General features: G+C 41.2%; 1 protein-coding gene across 2 annotated transcripts in view; it reads right to left on the bottom strand.

Moving 5' to 3' along the window:
• Nucleotides 1–14,737, bottom strand: part of BRINP3 (BMP/retinoic acid inducible neural specific 3) — a 211,331-nt gene extending 196,594 nt beyond the window's left edge. The window contains exon 1 of one of the 2 annotated variants that reach the window (XM_044439223.1): nt 14,502–14,737. In XM_044439223.1, coding sequence (XP_044295158.1) covers nt 14,502–14,737 — 236 coding nt within the window. The remainder of the gene's footprint in view (nt 1–14,501) is intronic. The other variant, XM_044439224.1, reaches the window with a different exon arrangement.
• Nucleotides 14,738–15,064: the final 327 nt, after the last annotated feature.

The following is a 15,064-nucleotide window of genomic DNA, read 5'->3' as shown; positions in this document are numbered from 1 at the left end:
GCATACCAAAGAAATATGGGAATTCATACTGCTGCAAGCCTGGTGTTTTGAAATTGCAAGCAGTTTGAGGCCAACTGTTCCATCATTTGAGAGCCTGCAAAACAGCCTGGATGCAAATGGAAACTTTTACATAAAAAGCTGCTTTTCACTGGGCATTGGTACTTGCAGCATCCTAAAATGGGACAGTGGTGGTTTGCCATGCTTCCTTCTGCCAAATTGACAATGCTCTGTAGGAAGGTAAGCTGACATCTGTTTCCTTTTACTTGTACAGAGAACCTCCAGTCAAATCACTACTGTGCAAGCAAACCTGCCAGCTTTTCAATGGGCCACACTAGTTCTGCCTTGAACAGCTGCTTCATTAGTAAACATCACCTGATGAGCTTCTTGAGTTTGTGCTATAAGAAGTAGCACCTGCTAATTCCTGTGAATAAGGATACTGCTCAAGGCACTAGTGGAAACTAGGTCAATTTTTCTGGTCTGTTGGCAGCCCTATCCTGAAGAATTTCCACTTCTTCTGAGATCTGAAGTAGCATTGCAAATAGAAGTCACAGGGCCACATCAGAAGAATTGTATTCCACCCTTATAACCAGAAATAGGGGGTGGAGGAAACAGGTGCAGGGAAATGGACAGTAGTTTTAAACTTAGAAAATAGTAAGTGGGTTAATCAAGAATTTAGCTGTACAGGACAGGCTGGTTTAAAGCTTGTGATTTTGAGGTAGGAAGGGTATGGCCTACAATTAGACATAAAGCCTTAAGTACTTTGGCAGCTCTTGCCCAGTTTGTTTTTCCATAGACTTTTTATTTATTTATTTTATTTATTAAAACATTTCTATGCCGCCCCTTGCCAAGGCCTCGGGGCGGCTTACAACAACCCTTTGCTGGGGTTAAATGTATTGCCAGATTAATCTGTCTGCCATTTAGAAAACTATTAATTACATCAGGTCAGAGAGATCCAGTGTGTCCTTTGCCTTAGTAATAGTGTAACATGATAGCCCGAATGTGCCATACTGGGATCTCTGGAGAAAAGATGAACATGACCCAAAGGAATGGTGTTGCAAATTTATTGTGGTATGGGGCAGGCAGGAGGAATATGGTTTTATGTTAGTGAAGTGATTCACACATCTTGGTAGCTTTTGATAACAACAGACCAAGTATTAAAATTATTGATCTGTTGTGCTTTAATAGTTTAAAAAGCCAATAGAGTATGGCGCCTCTTTGCACAAGTGAGGACTTGATTTGTCCAAGAGGAGCTTTGAGGGACAATTGAAATGGATTGGAAGCTGGGAGCAATGGAGCAGGTTTGTATGGGAATCTAACCCAGGCTCAGTCTCACCTCCTTATTGCAGTATCAGCACTGAACATCACTGAGTGCTCTACACCACTGCTTCTGAGTGCAGCTCTCCAACCTGTTGTGTAATGCTATATTACAGAGTTATTTTGTAACAGAAAAGAGCGACAAAGCAATCCCAAACCCCTGCCAGAGGTCGGAGCCTCTTACTGCTGGACTTCACATTCCTATTTTATTTTATTTTATTTTATTTTATTTTATTTTATTTTAGTACTTATTGTAAGCTTAGCAAAGGACTTCACCAGAAGGAACTTGGCTTGTCTGTTAATAGTGTTGCTAATGCTTTAGAAGCTAGACACTAAGAGTCTGTGACCAGCATAAAGTATCAGTACCTCCAGAAGAAATCAATCAAAGCCAAGGAAGATAACAAAGATTTGGATTCTAAGGCATTGACCATTGCCGTAAAACCAATTATACAAGAAGAAAATGACAAAGACCTCAAGGAAAAAGGAAATGCTAGATGTTTTTGAGTGGGTGAACTTTTCCATATATAGGAAGTGCACAGATGTTTATGTAGTTACAAAAAGTGAGGAGTGGGGGGAAATGCTGTACAGACAATGGGTCTCTCATTTCCCAGAAGGCCAGTGAACAGCAGCTATGCCCATGCCATGCTTTCTCCCATAGGAAAGACGCAGAAAAAGGAGGCTCAAAGCTATGCCGTAAGCCTAAGCCAACTTCCCCTCCAGATATTTTGGAATGCACCATCTGACCATTCCTGACCACTGGTCACACTCACTGGGTCTGATGTGCATCCAGGCCCAATCCTCTGGAGGGTACCAGATTGGGAAAGCCTGACCTAATGTCCTGTTCATCGAATTTCATTTTTATTTATTTAAAACATTAAAATGAAATCAATTCAATGGATGAAGATCTTTGGACCGTCTTTGAAACTCTACCCTCTTAACAAAAAAATGGTTCCTCATCCCGGGCACATCTTTTCCCTTATTGTCACCCCTCCACCAAATATTTTTCTGTTTCTTAATTCCTTCATCCTTGTCCCAAACAAAATTCTTGCTACCATCTTCACTGTATCCACGTACACAAGATTTTCCTTCCACCCACCAATTCCCTTTAGTTTTCAGAGCTGCAGGCCTTCAGGAAGTATTTTCACCCACTTCCATCTCTTAATAAAATATTTGCATCATAGGAGAAAGAGGGTTTTTCAAATAAAACCCAGAGTTGGTAAAGGGGATAGCACAAGTTTTGACCTCAAGTTTTGATCTGTTCTCCAATTTGGTACTTCAAAAAATGCCTCAGTTTGGCTTAAGCCAATTTGGAAGCCATCTGTTTTGACTCAGGCACTGGACCCAAGCCATGATTTGGCAATCCAAAGCTTAATGCTCTCATGATCTACCATGCGACATTAAATATCTGTATACATTTGTTTGCTTGCTTTTGGTCAGACACAGGTGGAATTTGCAAACAGACCTTTAGGAAGGGGTTACACCTGCCAAATGTTAGAAAAATAGGTGCAGTGTTTTGTGAAATACATCTTTATTTGCTAATTCTTTTTAAAAATAATTGATCTTGCTTTTATTATAATTTCTTGAAGGAACTGGATGGAATTGAGATTCCTTTCTGAGCCTGCCAAATCACAAATACATATTGTCATTTTTCTGCAAGAGCAGCTTTTAATATTTTGAAGACATTCAAAAAAAGAACTATACACAGAAAGATCAGGGAAGTTCAGGCTTTCGGAAAGCCACTTTGAAGCTTGGTTTGCCTCCCTCCCATGTTTATTTGTAGCCTTTTTCTTTTTCTTTTTCTCTTTCTCTTCTTCTTCTTTCACAGTGGAAAGATATGCATTTTCATGTACATTGATCCAAAGTGTGCACTTTTTCCATGCTGGTTAAAGTATGAATCTTTTCATTTTGTTGTACATTTTAAAGTGAATATTTTCTTCTTTAAAGAATTGCATACCATCACAAGTTTGAGAAGGTGCACTTTATTTTACTCTTATTTGCATTAATTTCAGGGTTTTCAAATAGGTCAAGTTCTGTCAGTTTGCCATCTGAAAGAACAATTCTCATATATCCCTAAAATGTATCACCTGATATTTTTTTCTTTTTCACTGTTCTGAAAATGTCAGGCAGCGTAGAGCTGTCTCTATATAATAGAACTGAAAAGTTTCAGAAGGATAGGTAGAATAGTTTGTGTGGAAGGGGAATATTCAAACATGGGAAAGGTAGGGTGAGTGAGTGATTTACCCCTTCCTTTTCTGTCCCTTCTGGCTTTGGGAGAAGTTCGCATGAACACAGCACCCACATCATAGTGTCATCGGACAATCAACCTACACAGTTTCAGAAGGGTAGGTGCAGGGGCTAAGTGCCCTTTAATGGTTATCTGGTGCTGTTGGAGGAACGATCATCTTAGTTTCCCATCCTTGCCATCTTCCAAAGCATAGTTTACAATCCAGTTCTATAGAACACGTGTCAATATTCCTGCTGACAAAATTGCACAGTTTCTATGTCTTATCTTTACCCAGAACGGATTCCTTGGCCCAATCTTGGATGCAACTAAGAAAATTATAGAACGCATGCTGTTTTGGGGAGGTGGAAAGAAACGCTGCTGCAGGCCATCTTGCTGCTTGCATTTCACTCTGTTCAACTTGCAGTTAGTCTGAACTCTAATAAATCAATGTTGCATGTCTCCCTGGCTCTTCCTGTATATGCTACTAACAGTGCAATTCTATTCCTTCTACTCAGAAGAGATCAGTGGCATTTACTCCCAGGTGAATGTGAATGTGATTGCAACTAAACTCTGTAAAAAGCTGCCCAGAAATTTCCTGACTCAGGAAGAAATTAGAAGCATAAAACATAAGACCATTCTCTGAAACTGTGGCACTATTATTTGCAAAGGGGCAGCTGGCATAACTGCAGTAAAGACCTTACAGCATTCGTTAAAATTAATCCAAAAATGAGTCCCCCGTATCACCACACTGAAAAAAGAACAGTCCATTGCAGAGACAAAAGATAAATGCTCTGAATGATTGTTTCCTCTGTTGAAAGTGACTGCCCTTATTAACTCTTCTTGAATCTTAAATGATAGAACAGACAGGGCATTGAAAAGCAAATCAAAGGGAATAGCAAATAAGAGATCAGTCGCACATCTCAGATCCTCAAAGCAGCAGCAATAATGCCCCCATTTTACATCTTGCATCTTTTCAATCCTGCCTGCTGAGAGTGGACAAAAATCTATAACAGTTTTTAAATAAGCATTCCTACTGCCTGTATACACCCCTATTGATGATCATCAATCTTGTGGAAACTAAGTTATACATAGCAAACAAACAAACCTGGAAAGCTGTTCTTGATACAAAGCTCTTTGAAAACAGTTTTTTTTTCTTTTCACTTACCTCTGTCCCTGCGGTAAGTTAAAATGTATTGACAATGGAAAGTTGACAACAGTGCAGTCAAGAATAAAGAGAATATGTGAGAGTTGTTTCATTTAATGGCTCAGAATCAACTGAAATCACTGGTTTTGCACCGGGGTTAATCTTGCTTAGCTCGGACCATGAAAGGGTCATGGCTTTCTGGTAGTGAACATGGTTTGCATGCAGGAGGTCTGTCCTTTGATCACCAGCATTGCTGGGTAGAGAGAAGCGCTGCCAGTCGGTACTAGCAAAATTAGTGGGCCAATGGTCTAACTCATTACAAGACAGCTCCCTATTTGGATCCCTTAAAACCCATCTTAAAACATGCATATTCAGATGGCAAAAAAAAAAAAAAAAATCATACAATGCCCAGCATTTCCTAGCCAGAGTAAGCTGGTTAGGGCATGGTGGATGCTATATGTCATTTCTCTGAATAAGATGCCACCTTTTAACTTCATTTATTTTAATTGATAGTCTTTAAATATAGCTAACTCAGGCTCAGTCTAGTGGTCTGCATTTGATTATATAGCCCAATAGTGTAGATTAGAATAGAAGCTATGTGGATCAACCACTTCTCCCAGAGACCCCATGCTAGCAATGAAAAAAATCATAATAGCAACAGAGATCCTGACAGAACATGCCACATATAATTACTAAACGGAGAGTTAGATACTGAGCAGCAAAGTGACATCAGGAGAGTACCAGATTTTCTGGCACTGGAGAACTTCAGATGCATTGTTTCCCCAGCACCCTGTGTATCACTCCTACTCTTTGAAGGGGCTTCTCTCTCTCAAGATGTACTCCCCTCTTGAGCCTTGGAGGGAAAATATTGTACGACACCAACGGCAGAGAGGGTTTGCCCTTGTGGTGCCAGAGTGCCTGAAACAGCAGAACACCTTGTTTTTTACTGCCAGTTTGATCTAGAAATATGGGCCAGGTTTATTTCCCATCCGTTCAGAAGGTGACCAGGAAGATCTGACCCTGAGGAAGCTTTATATAGGCACCAATGTCCAGCCCACAGTTTGCTGTGCTAGGCTCTTTGCAGCTGCCTGCAAAGATATTGTACACAATGTTTTAAACTTTTGATTGCAAATTGTAATAGGCAATTTTAATCAATTTTATTTATTTATTTATTGATTGATTGATTAAAACCTTTCTATGCTGCGCCTTGCCGAAGCCTCGGGGCGGCTCACAACACAAAATAAAATACAATAAAATACAAAAATAACAATATAAAATTTGATATCCCTTGTCCATTGTTACTTTGCCTTTTAATGGTTGGCATATTTTAACTCATGGTCTTACTTTGGAAATTGTTTTCTTCTTCTTTTTTAAAGACAATCTGGTTACTGATTGTAATAAACTGATTGAAATGCCGCATCCAAACCTCTCAGACTTCCTTGCTCCCTCTGTGCTTGGCCGTGATTTTTACACTACCTGGCACAAGGAACAGGGAGGGAGAGTTCCATTTTGTAATGCAAAATAGGCCATTTGCTTTACAACAGAGCTCTTTCCAGTGGAATCAAGACTGCTAAACTGGTCTGCTGAAATGGATCGGTGCAGCTGCCTTGAATTTTTGGGTTTTCTTTGGGTCACAGATAGAGAGGTGATGAGAAGCAGCTTCACCTCAGCATTTGTCACACTGCTGATTACAAGTGCAATGCAAACCGAACTTTAGATTGGAGAAATTGTCAAAGGACAATATGAATTCAGGTTAAGGTTGGAACAAATGAGATACTGAGAAAACCAGAATGGAGAGAATTGTCTGTCTCTTCAGCTTGACCCAAAAAATTGCCTTGAATGAGGCATGCTGATGAAGCCAAATGGGTCAGGCCTGAGACACTGGCTGGATGAGAGATCACTGAAATAACTGAAGTAAGCCATTCTCAGCTCTTGGACGAATATATAAGAAATTCTACTTCACTTATGAATGCATGAAAAGCATGGTGTTTGGGGTGGGCTTCATATTCAGCTTATCTACTGTGGAACCTCTTATGATTCCTTCATGATTTAGAACATCTCACACAGATCGTTCTTGCAACACTTAGTTAAAATGCATGGGAATGATAAGGCTCTCCAATACTACATTGTGGAGAAAGGAGGAGATAACCACAGTGGCTCCCATGTGAGGAAGAGTCTTCACTCTTAATATGCTCCCCAGAGAGGTTTGCCTGGCGCAAACGTTATATTCTTTTCGGCATCAGGCAAAACACTTTTTATTTTCCTGTTATTTTAATGTTCAATTGATTTTAATTGGGGTTTTAGTATATTATAGTCAGATGCTGTGGGGCTGTTCTATTCTATTTGTTTATTGTAAGGCATCCTGAGATGTTCTGTAGGGGATGGGATAGAAAAGCTTTTAATAAATAAATAAATCCATTAATTAGTATTCTCTATGAGCTTCCAGATAATATATGACAGAATTAGGGGTGTGCAATGAAGGGAATTCCAGTCCATTTAAGTCTGGTGGATTCTGCAGCATTTCCATTTCAATAAGTGGCAGTGGATTGTAGTGGGTTTTTTCCCTCCATTCCAGAAAAAAATAAAATGCCCTTGTTCAGATTCTACCTTTTGTGCAAATTGTAATTTGTACAATTCGGAGGAGGGAACTTGAAACTTGTGGAAATTGTGCATAGTGGATTTGCCATCATGCACACCTGCAGAAGTTTACCAATAAAAGGATGTGTTTTTTAAAAATAGCGACACGATTTGTCCAAATTTCAAGAGTCTGCCCACTCAGAAAAGAGCAGAAACCAACTCAGCACACACGCATACTAGTTGCCACCAGTTCGGCTCACTACAGATTGGGTTAACACATGGCCAAACTGCAAAGAACCGTCCCATGAACATCCCTTCCCCAGTCCCATGAAGGTCCCATACATCCCTAGACTGAATCAATGTGCAATGGTGGACATTCTGTATTCAGTAGGATCTTCCTTTCAAGAGCTATGATAGTCCCTGACTACATTACATTTTGCTCACAGAAACAAATCTCCTTAGGAAAGCAACCCATTTTGATACTAGCCAAAAGCAATTTACGGGTTGCAGAAAAATTGGTAGAAAAAGCAAATGGGACTGTTTGTGCTATTTATTCCCCAAATGAAGGAGCTCTGCTGAAAACTAAACAGGTTTCCCTTCAAGCACATTTATAATCTTGATTCTTATGGTGGCCCCCTAAATGGAATGCGCTGCACACTTGGCCGCAGGAGAGGGTAGTGCTTTCCCAGAGCAGCCTCAAGTACATTAACGGAGCTCTTTACAATGCATGGACTGGAGCAGTGCATGCTTTCCCTCTAAGCCTGTAATAGTGGTTTTATTCCTTCCTCCCTCAATTACATTTGTTGAGTTCCCATTACTGACTGCTGCGCCTTCCTAGCACTGCTATTCCCTCTCATCTGCTCTTCCCAGCTTCATGCCTATACTATTTTACAGCCATTGGTCATTTCACTCTCTGAAATTTAGATAAAATGGAGAGAGTAAAAATGCTCCTCTTCAGAAAGTGATATGATGTTCGGTAATAATGTGTTTTGGATGTGTTTCCAGGAAATTTGCAAGGTTCTGATTTTGATCAGTAAGGTCACAATAACTTTGGGCAGCTTTATGCCCCAATATATATGCTTGCTAGGTGGGTATGTCAAATACCTACATGCCAACTCCCTTCTGCTAACCATATAATGCAACTAATAACTTGGATATTCCATTCCAAAGTCTGTATGCATGGCTATAAAAAACATGCATGCAATGCTGCACACAGAGGGATCCCCTGCTATGTGACATCACACATGATGTGGAGGGCAGGGGCTGTAAACCACTGCTGGTAACATAAAACATGAAGCATCAGCCTGGCAGAGGAACCTAAATTATGAGCCACGTATATTTGATTATCCATTTGACCAATTGACCTGAAGCAGCTTGACCTGAGAGCTTTGTGTCAGCAGAAAGAAGGGAATATTAAAAATCAGTGCAAGGACAGGTTTATTTCTAAACCTAACCACACATTTCAAAGATATCCAGAAATTTCAAAGCTACCCTCCCTCCCTCTGTGTGTGTGTGTTTCACCCATTGGCTTTGCCTTCCATCATTCCAGTTCCCTCCTCTTTGTTGTTTGATCTTTAAGCAAAAACAGAAAGATACCACAAGCAGTGCTTCTGCAATCCTGCAGCTGTCTCCTGCTGAGACAGCCCCGTTTTACCATCAATATCTTCCACTAGTGAAAAGGTTCCCCTGGGTATCTGTGAGAAACAAGAGGGCTTGATGCTGGGGAGGTTGCCCAGACCTAGATTCACCTATGAAAGCATTAAGCAAATGCCATATGATAACACTGTTGTCATGAGCTAGCACCTTCCCTCCTTCCTTCGGGTCCCAAGACTCAATCCTTTGAAATGCAGTTTGTTTCTCATAACTCTGCAGTTGACCAAACAGTTGAACTCCAAATAGCCTTTACCATACTAGAAGACACCTCTGCTCATGCAAAAGGTTGAATCCAAATGGGAAACTTTCCCACAGTCCTTCCAGTTCAATAAAGTTTCTGGCTCCACCTTCCGGACTTGGGGTGGCAAGGCTCTTGTTCTTGAAAAGTGAGATGGTGAGAGCAATGGAGCCCCCCCCCCCCAGTTGAGTAGCTGATCTCTCCTGATACCTCCTTATGGGGTCAGGACTGGGCCCTGCATATGGTCCCTCTCCCTTCCTGAAAACCCTTCCATCTCTTCCAAAACAGAATGACTCTCACAGTCAGTGTCCTACCCTCTACGACCGTCACAATTTTTATTCAGTTTATAATTCAACCTTCTGTCCATCACATTCTGATGGCTGAAGTCTCCACAATGTGTCAAATTACTCCCCATTGTGTGTGTGTGTGTGTGTGTGTGTGTGTGTGTGAGAGAGAGAGAGAGAGAGAGAGAGAGAGAGAGAGAGAGAGAGAGAGAGAGAGAGAGGAGATTTTATTTGTCCCTTCCCCTCACCCGTATGAAAATAGCAGGGAAAAAATAGCAATCATTTGGAGGAACCACACTATGAAATCCTGTTTCGGGTACATATCCCCAGTAGTAATGGACTCATGGCCATGAGGCAAGTCTTCAGAAATAGGCATATTTTTCTGGGAGAGTAAAAGAACGAAAATTAAACTTATGATCCTCACAGTTACATATTCATGTTTGAAAATATGCTTCCAGCATACCTTAAAGTAAAAGAAAAGCAACTTGAGTGGATTTCTCCCTAAATCATCCGCAGTTGAATCTTAACTTATTTTAGACAACTAAAATTGGAAAACCTCTGAGCTGTAAATTTCAGCTGTGAAAAATGAGGGAAGGAAGAAAGATATGAGCAAGGCTGCTTGCTTTCTGGAAGGCGGTATGTGCGCTTGAGCTGGGGGGGTGCTGCATTTTCTTTACAAATGCAGCAGTTTCTTTTTCTTTCTGAAACAATGCCAGATCTTTTCTTTATTAGAGTACCCTGCAGTTAAATTTAATTCTTCATTTCTCCATCTTGCCTACAGCATTGTGTTTATGTGTGTGTTTGTGTGTAAAATCTGCAATATATGTGATGCTAATCCAAAGCTCTCTCATGTGCATAATCTCATTTTTTCCCCTCTTGGAAACATGCCCATAAACATATGTTTAAAGACATGAGGTACTAATTTAGGGGGCAATCCAAAGCTTTTTTATGTGAAAAAGTCTTACAACTCCCAGCGTTCCTCAGTCTCAGCAATTCGGTAGGTAATGTTGGGCATTGTAGGACCCTTTTCTCCCATCTCAACATGCAGCGTTCTGAAATGGGAGGTTCTGGCCAATGAAGTGTTTATGTTATGAAGTTCATACTTACTGATACCATGTAAGCAAGAAAATGATGGGAGACTCCTCCTTGTTTGTTCTGTACTTGGTTCAGTTTTAGCAAGATCTCTAAAGGGACTATCATGAGCTGCTGGAGAAAATTTAGAATGGCTGGAAAGCTAGCTGCTAGTTTTTCCTGCCAGACATTCCCTTTTCTACAAAACTTTAAAATATTTCCCCTTTTCTCAAGAATATAATTCCAGTTATATTCACTGAGAAGGGAAGCATTGAAAACCCTTCAGAATGATGATGGGTGAGACTGTGAAGAATGGTGGAGAGCCTAGTGATGGTGGATGTGCCTTGATCTGAACAAGGAGTGCCTCAAAGCTTCTTGCTACTGGTTGGACATCTATAGCCCACAAGGGTATCTTTGCTTGGGAGGGCTGGCTGAGAGGGAGCCCATTAAAAGCATGGCCATGGCTTCGCAAGTTCTGTGGTCTTAGGCTTTGGTGAACCTACTTCATGAACATAAAGCCCTTGGAGGTTTCAGAACAGAGGAAAGTCTGGATCTTTTGAAATTAAAATTGGAGATTTCTATTCTTGATACCTTTTTAAGAGTGAGGGTTTGACTAAACATCCTCTCATGATCCCTTTCCACTCAGTGATCCTTCTTTGGAAGCTGAGTATTGTTTAGGAGGAAAAATAGATATCAGGGGAATTGGTCTGATGGCTCTCAGTAACTATCCTTAACCATGGCTAATGAAATATCTGAGAAGGTTATGTCCCTTTCACCCATGGAATGTGTCCATTCTGGTGTCTGTGTAAAAGAAGAAAAGACGAGCACAATGAAGGTCATATTGAGAAAATAAAGGGACACAGATGTGAGTTTCTGGAATGCCCATTATTCCCCTAAAGCTCTGGTGTGGAAGCAAAAGAGTCTTGAGTACCTGTTGGAGGGTAAGCTGTGAGCTTCCACTTATCCTCACTGTATATATATTTGTGAGCAAAAACAGGTATTACAAAATGCCTTCAGCCTCCAGCGACAACATTCTAAAGGAAACTGAAGCTAGGAATTGAGCCTGAATTGGGGAATTGGCGTACATATAGCAATAACAATCAGATTTCATCCTGCTCCTGATTTGCATAACTCTACCAATGACCCCCCAGATTCTGCCAGATTCCATTCTTGTCATCAGTAGTTTTGGCATTTAAATGGGAATGATAGTGGGTTTCAAGTATTCAATTGAGTATTAACACAGTAACAAATAAAATGAACAAACCCAGAGAACAAGAATGTCAAATCAGATAACATTTTGGAATGAGAAAAGCAATGCCTCCCAATGTCAGCAACATCAAAATATTTAGCATATCAAGAATCCCACACAGAGAAGAAAGAGACTCCCACTGGGTTCAGTTGACATGATAAGCCACATTAAAGGGCGATGGGGACTTGCTGTAATGTGGACTATCATATACTCTGAACCAAGGCAAGATAACAAACCATGGTGAACAGCCCACAATTTGCAACCCAACAACAAACTCTCTTCATGGGTTATTCATCATCAACAAGTTCTGGTTTGTACACACATCTATGTTCTTCCCACATAATATCTTTGGCCAGGACGTCTCCAATTATATTGTTTTTATATGGTTAATATGTAGTTATTTATTGTTGTGAGCCGCCCCGAGGCTTCGGCAAATGGGGCGGCTTAGAAGCTTCCTAAATAAATAAATAATAGCCATGCTTCAACAAGAATCCATTGTTCCTCAACAACCCACAATTGACCCTTGCTCAGCTCCTGAACTGAATCCAGTCTGGGAATGTGTAATCACATACACACATGTGCATGTTGGTTTTTGCTTTTGGATATCTTCCTGTCAAACTGAATGTTGCTCCAGAAGGTCCTGCATATTCAGAAGTGGCTTTTTGGAGAACATTGGAGAGTACAATGAGATGTAGCCTAAAATAGGCATAATGCCACATGTTACTCTTTGTATCTTGACTATTGTGGTTGATAGTACTGAAACCTGAAGAACTGGTAATCAGTATGATTACACTGCATTTTCCTATGGTGACATTTCTGTTTTGTGGACTGGCAGAAAAACAAAGGGATGTGATACATGCTGACTCCACCATCACATTCTTGCCTTCCCCTCCTATAATTGGCACTGACAGCTTGCTTTTAAAGTAAATAGAAGTTGGCTTTACTGATCTTTTGTGCTCACCAAGCACCCTCAATGCATATTGTAGAGTCACACAACAAATCTCTTAAAGCCTCTGCCTGTGGCAGAAGATTCTTAGCAAAATTGACCTGCAACACACTGCCCTCTGGTGAACTGAAAAAAGCCAAGGAAAATAAATCTTTGTATCACAAAGAGACTTCAAGTCCCCTTTAAGAACCAGTCCTGGTTTTGCATGTAGACACAGTCAGAATGCAAATGTCTTGTTTGCCTCCAATTGCTCTGGAACCAACAGCTCAGCAAGCTGGAAACTGTGGCAAAACTGTCTGAAGCAAATAAGTGGCCACCTGCTCAAATGATTTCACACTCATGAATTGTCCAAGTGACAGAAATTGTCAATCTGTCTCTTTCACTCTCTGTCATTCAGACTCTTTGTTTGGACTGGGAAAAGGGGTTTGCCAGGATCAATACTTAAAATGCAGAGATAAGCTCATCCTTGTTTCCCCTGTGGTATGGTTTGTTCAGTTTTTCCTCTTCGTAAGGTCAACCTTCTTTATCCCTTGGAGATAGAGCAGGTTTTCCTAGCATTTATATTACTAGGGTATTCCACCCCGTTAATGTGATGAAGAGGCTTTATCTTGCTCATTCCTATCACAGAGGCCCAGAAGATGAATGGAGCAATAATATTCTCATTTTCTGAGCTGTGCACAGAATTGAGGCTAAAAATATTGTTTCTTGATCAAGGTCCCTTTCCCCACCCTGCCAGGACTTCCGTGCTCTGAACAGGTGGTGCATGGCAAAGAGACATGCAGCCAATGAAGTTTTCCTCATCATTTTTCAAGAAAGACTTCACCCATCACATGCCTCTCTGATTCAAATCCACCAGGCAGTCCTTAAAGGCAAAGGTGTTAGAACCTTAAAAGCAAAGCAAAAGTTGACAAATGTATTGTCTTGCTTATATAAAGTTAGACACATAAAATATTTTTAAATCCTAAAGAACTCTAATGGGTTTTGAACTCCGAAAAGTCTGCTTGAGAATATGGCTCATAGTCAGCACAGCCTGGCAAGTCTTGGTGTGGTTCATTCTGACTGGCATCAATCTAGTCACAATCTTGGACTGAGCTCTTTTTCAACACTGCCATTGGAAGACCACCTATGCTGTTAATTGCATGGGTTCAATTAATGTCCATGTGTTTGTTCTGTAAATAGCAGCTGGAAGTAGGCAAGGGGAAAGGAGATTATTCTACTGATGGCACAACATTGACAAAAATTGCCTTCCTGAAGCAGCTTTTCAAAGGAAGCCAGCACTGACACCAATGGAAGTTTGATTATGCCAAGAGTTGGAATGTGGGAAGCTTTCCATGCAAGGGATAAGTTGTACCTCAAACCCAGGGTAAGAAGCCTATGAGCCCCTAGATATTATTGAGATCAGCTCTAGCAAATTTGGCTGATGGTGCCCTGACAGGAGATGCAGTCCAACAACAGCTGAAGGACATGAGGTCCCCTGTTCTAAACGATGGCTTTTGCCCAGCATCATTTTCTACAGATATTCTACATCACTGATATCCTATGGACAAAAAAGAAAAAATGCAAGTTGAATCAGATTTGGAGTTACCATTTTCCCTTCAGCGGTGCTGAAAGATTTGCTCTGCAAGTAGTTTAGCAATCTCTGCAATCAGTCAATCTCTTTTCAGCAGGCATTGCCTTGAGCCCACAACCCTGAAAGGGACCGTGTGTGTATATACATCAGCCGACCTGCACACCTGAGCTTCCCACATTTATCACATTGCATCTGCAGCCCTCCACCATCACCCTCTCTTTCACTCCGTACCTGTAGATTTTATATCTTGTGCTGAATCCCTGGCGGCTTCTGTCCACGAAATCTGTGTATTCCGGGGAGCGATGGAAGGGTCCCTTGTCAGAGAGGAGCCAGTCAAAAGGGCTTGTGGCATGCTGATCTGAAACAGCAGTGACCGCTAAAACCCAGCAATGAAGACTCAGGGCTATCCACTCCCATAGAGCCATCAGAGTGAACAATTCAGCACCAGCACTGCATCGCCATATCATGCTTCCACTGGGGACTTAGCATCTTCATTCTCTTAGCTGTCCCTGAACACCTGGACAAAACACAGAGGGAATTGGATGAGTGCACCTTGTTTGTACTTGAGAGGCTAAAAGGAACACCACCCATGTCTCCCCGCCTTGAAAAGAGAGATGGCAAGGATGAGAAGTAGGCAAGAAGATAGCAAACGAGGGTGAAGGGCATTCCAGTACAGACCTTGCCAATTCAACAAAGCATGCCCTGGACTGAAAGCAACATGGGTACCATGCATGGGGGCATGGGAGAAGGATCTGTTTGAACACGTGTGTCCCAGAACATCCCTTAAGTCTTCG

The sequence above is a fragment of the Varanus komodoensis genome, unplaced genomic scaffold (assembly GCF_004798865.1).
Source record: "Varanus komodoensis strain SLA01 unplaced genomic scaffold, ASM479886v1 scaffold34_1, whole genome shotgun sequence".
NCBI lineage: Eukaryota > Metazoa > Chordata > Lepidosauria > Squamata > Varanidae > Varanus > Varanus komodoensis.
Note: the sequence above shows the minus strand (reverse complement) of the source record. Positions and strands in the feature narration are given on the sequence as shown.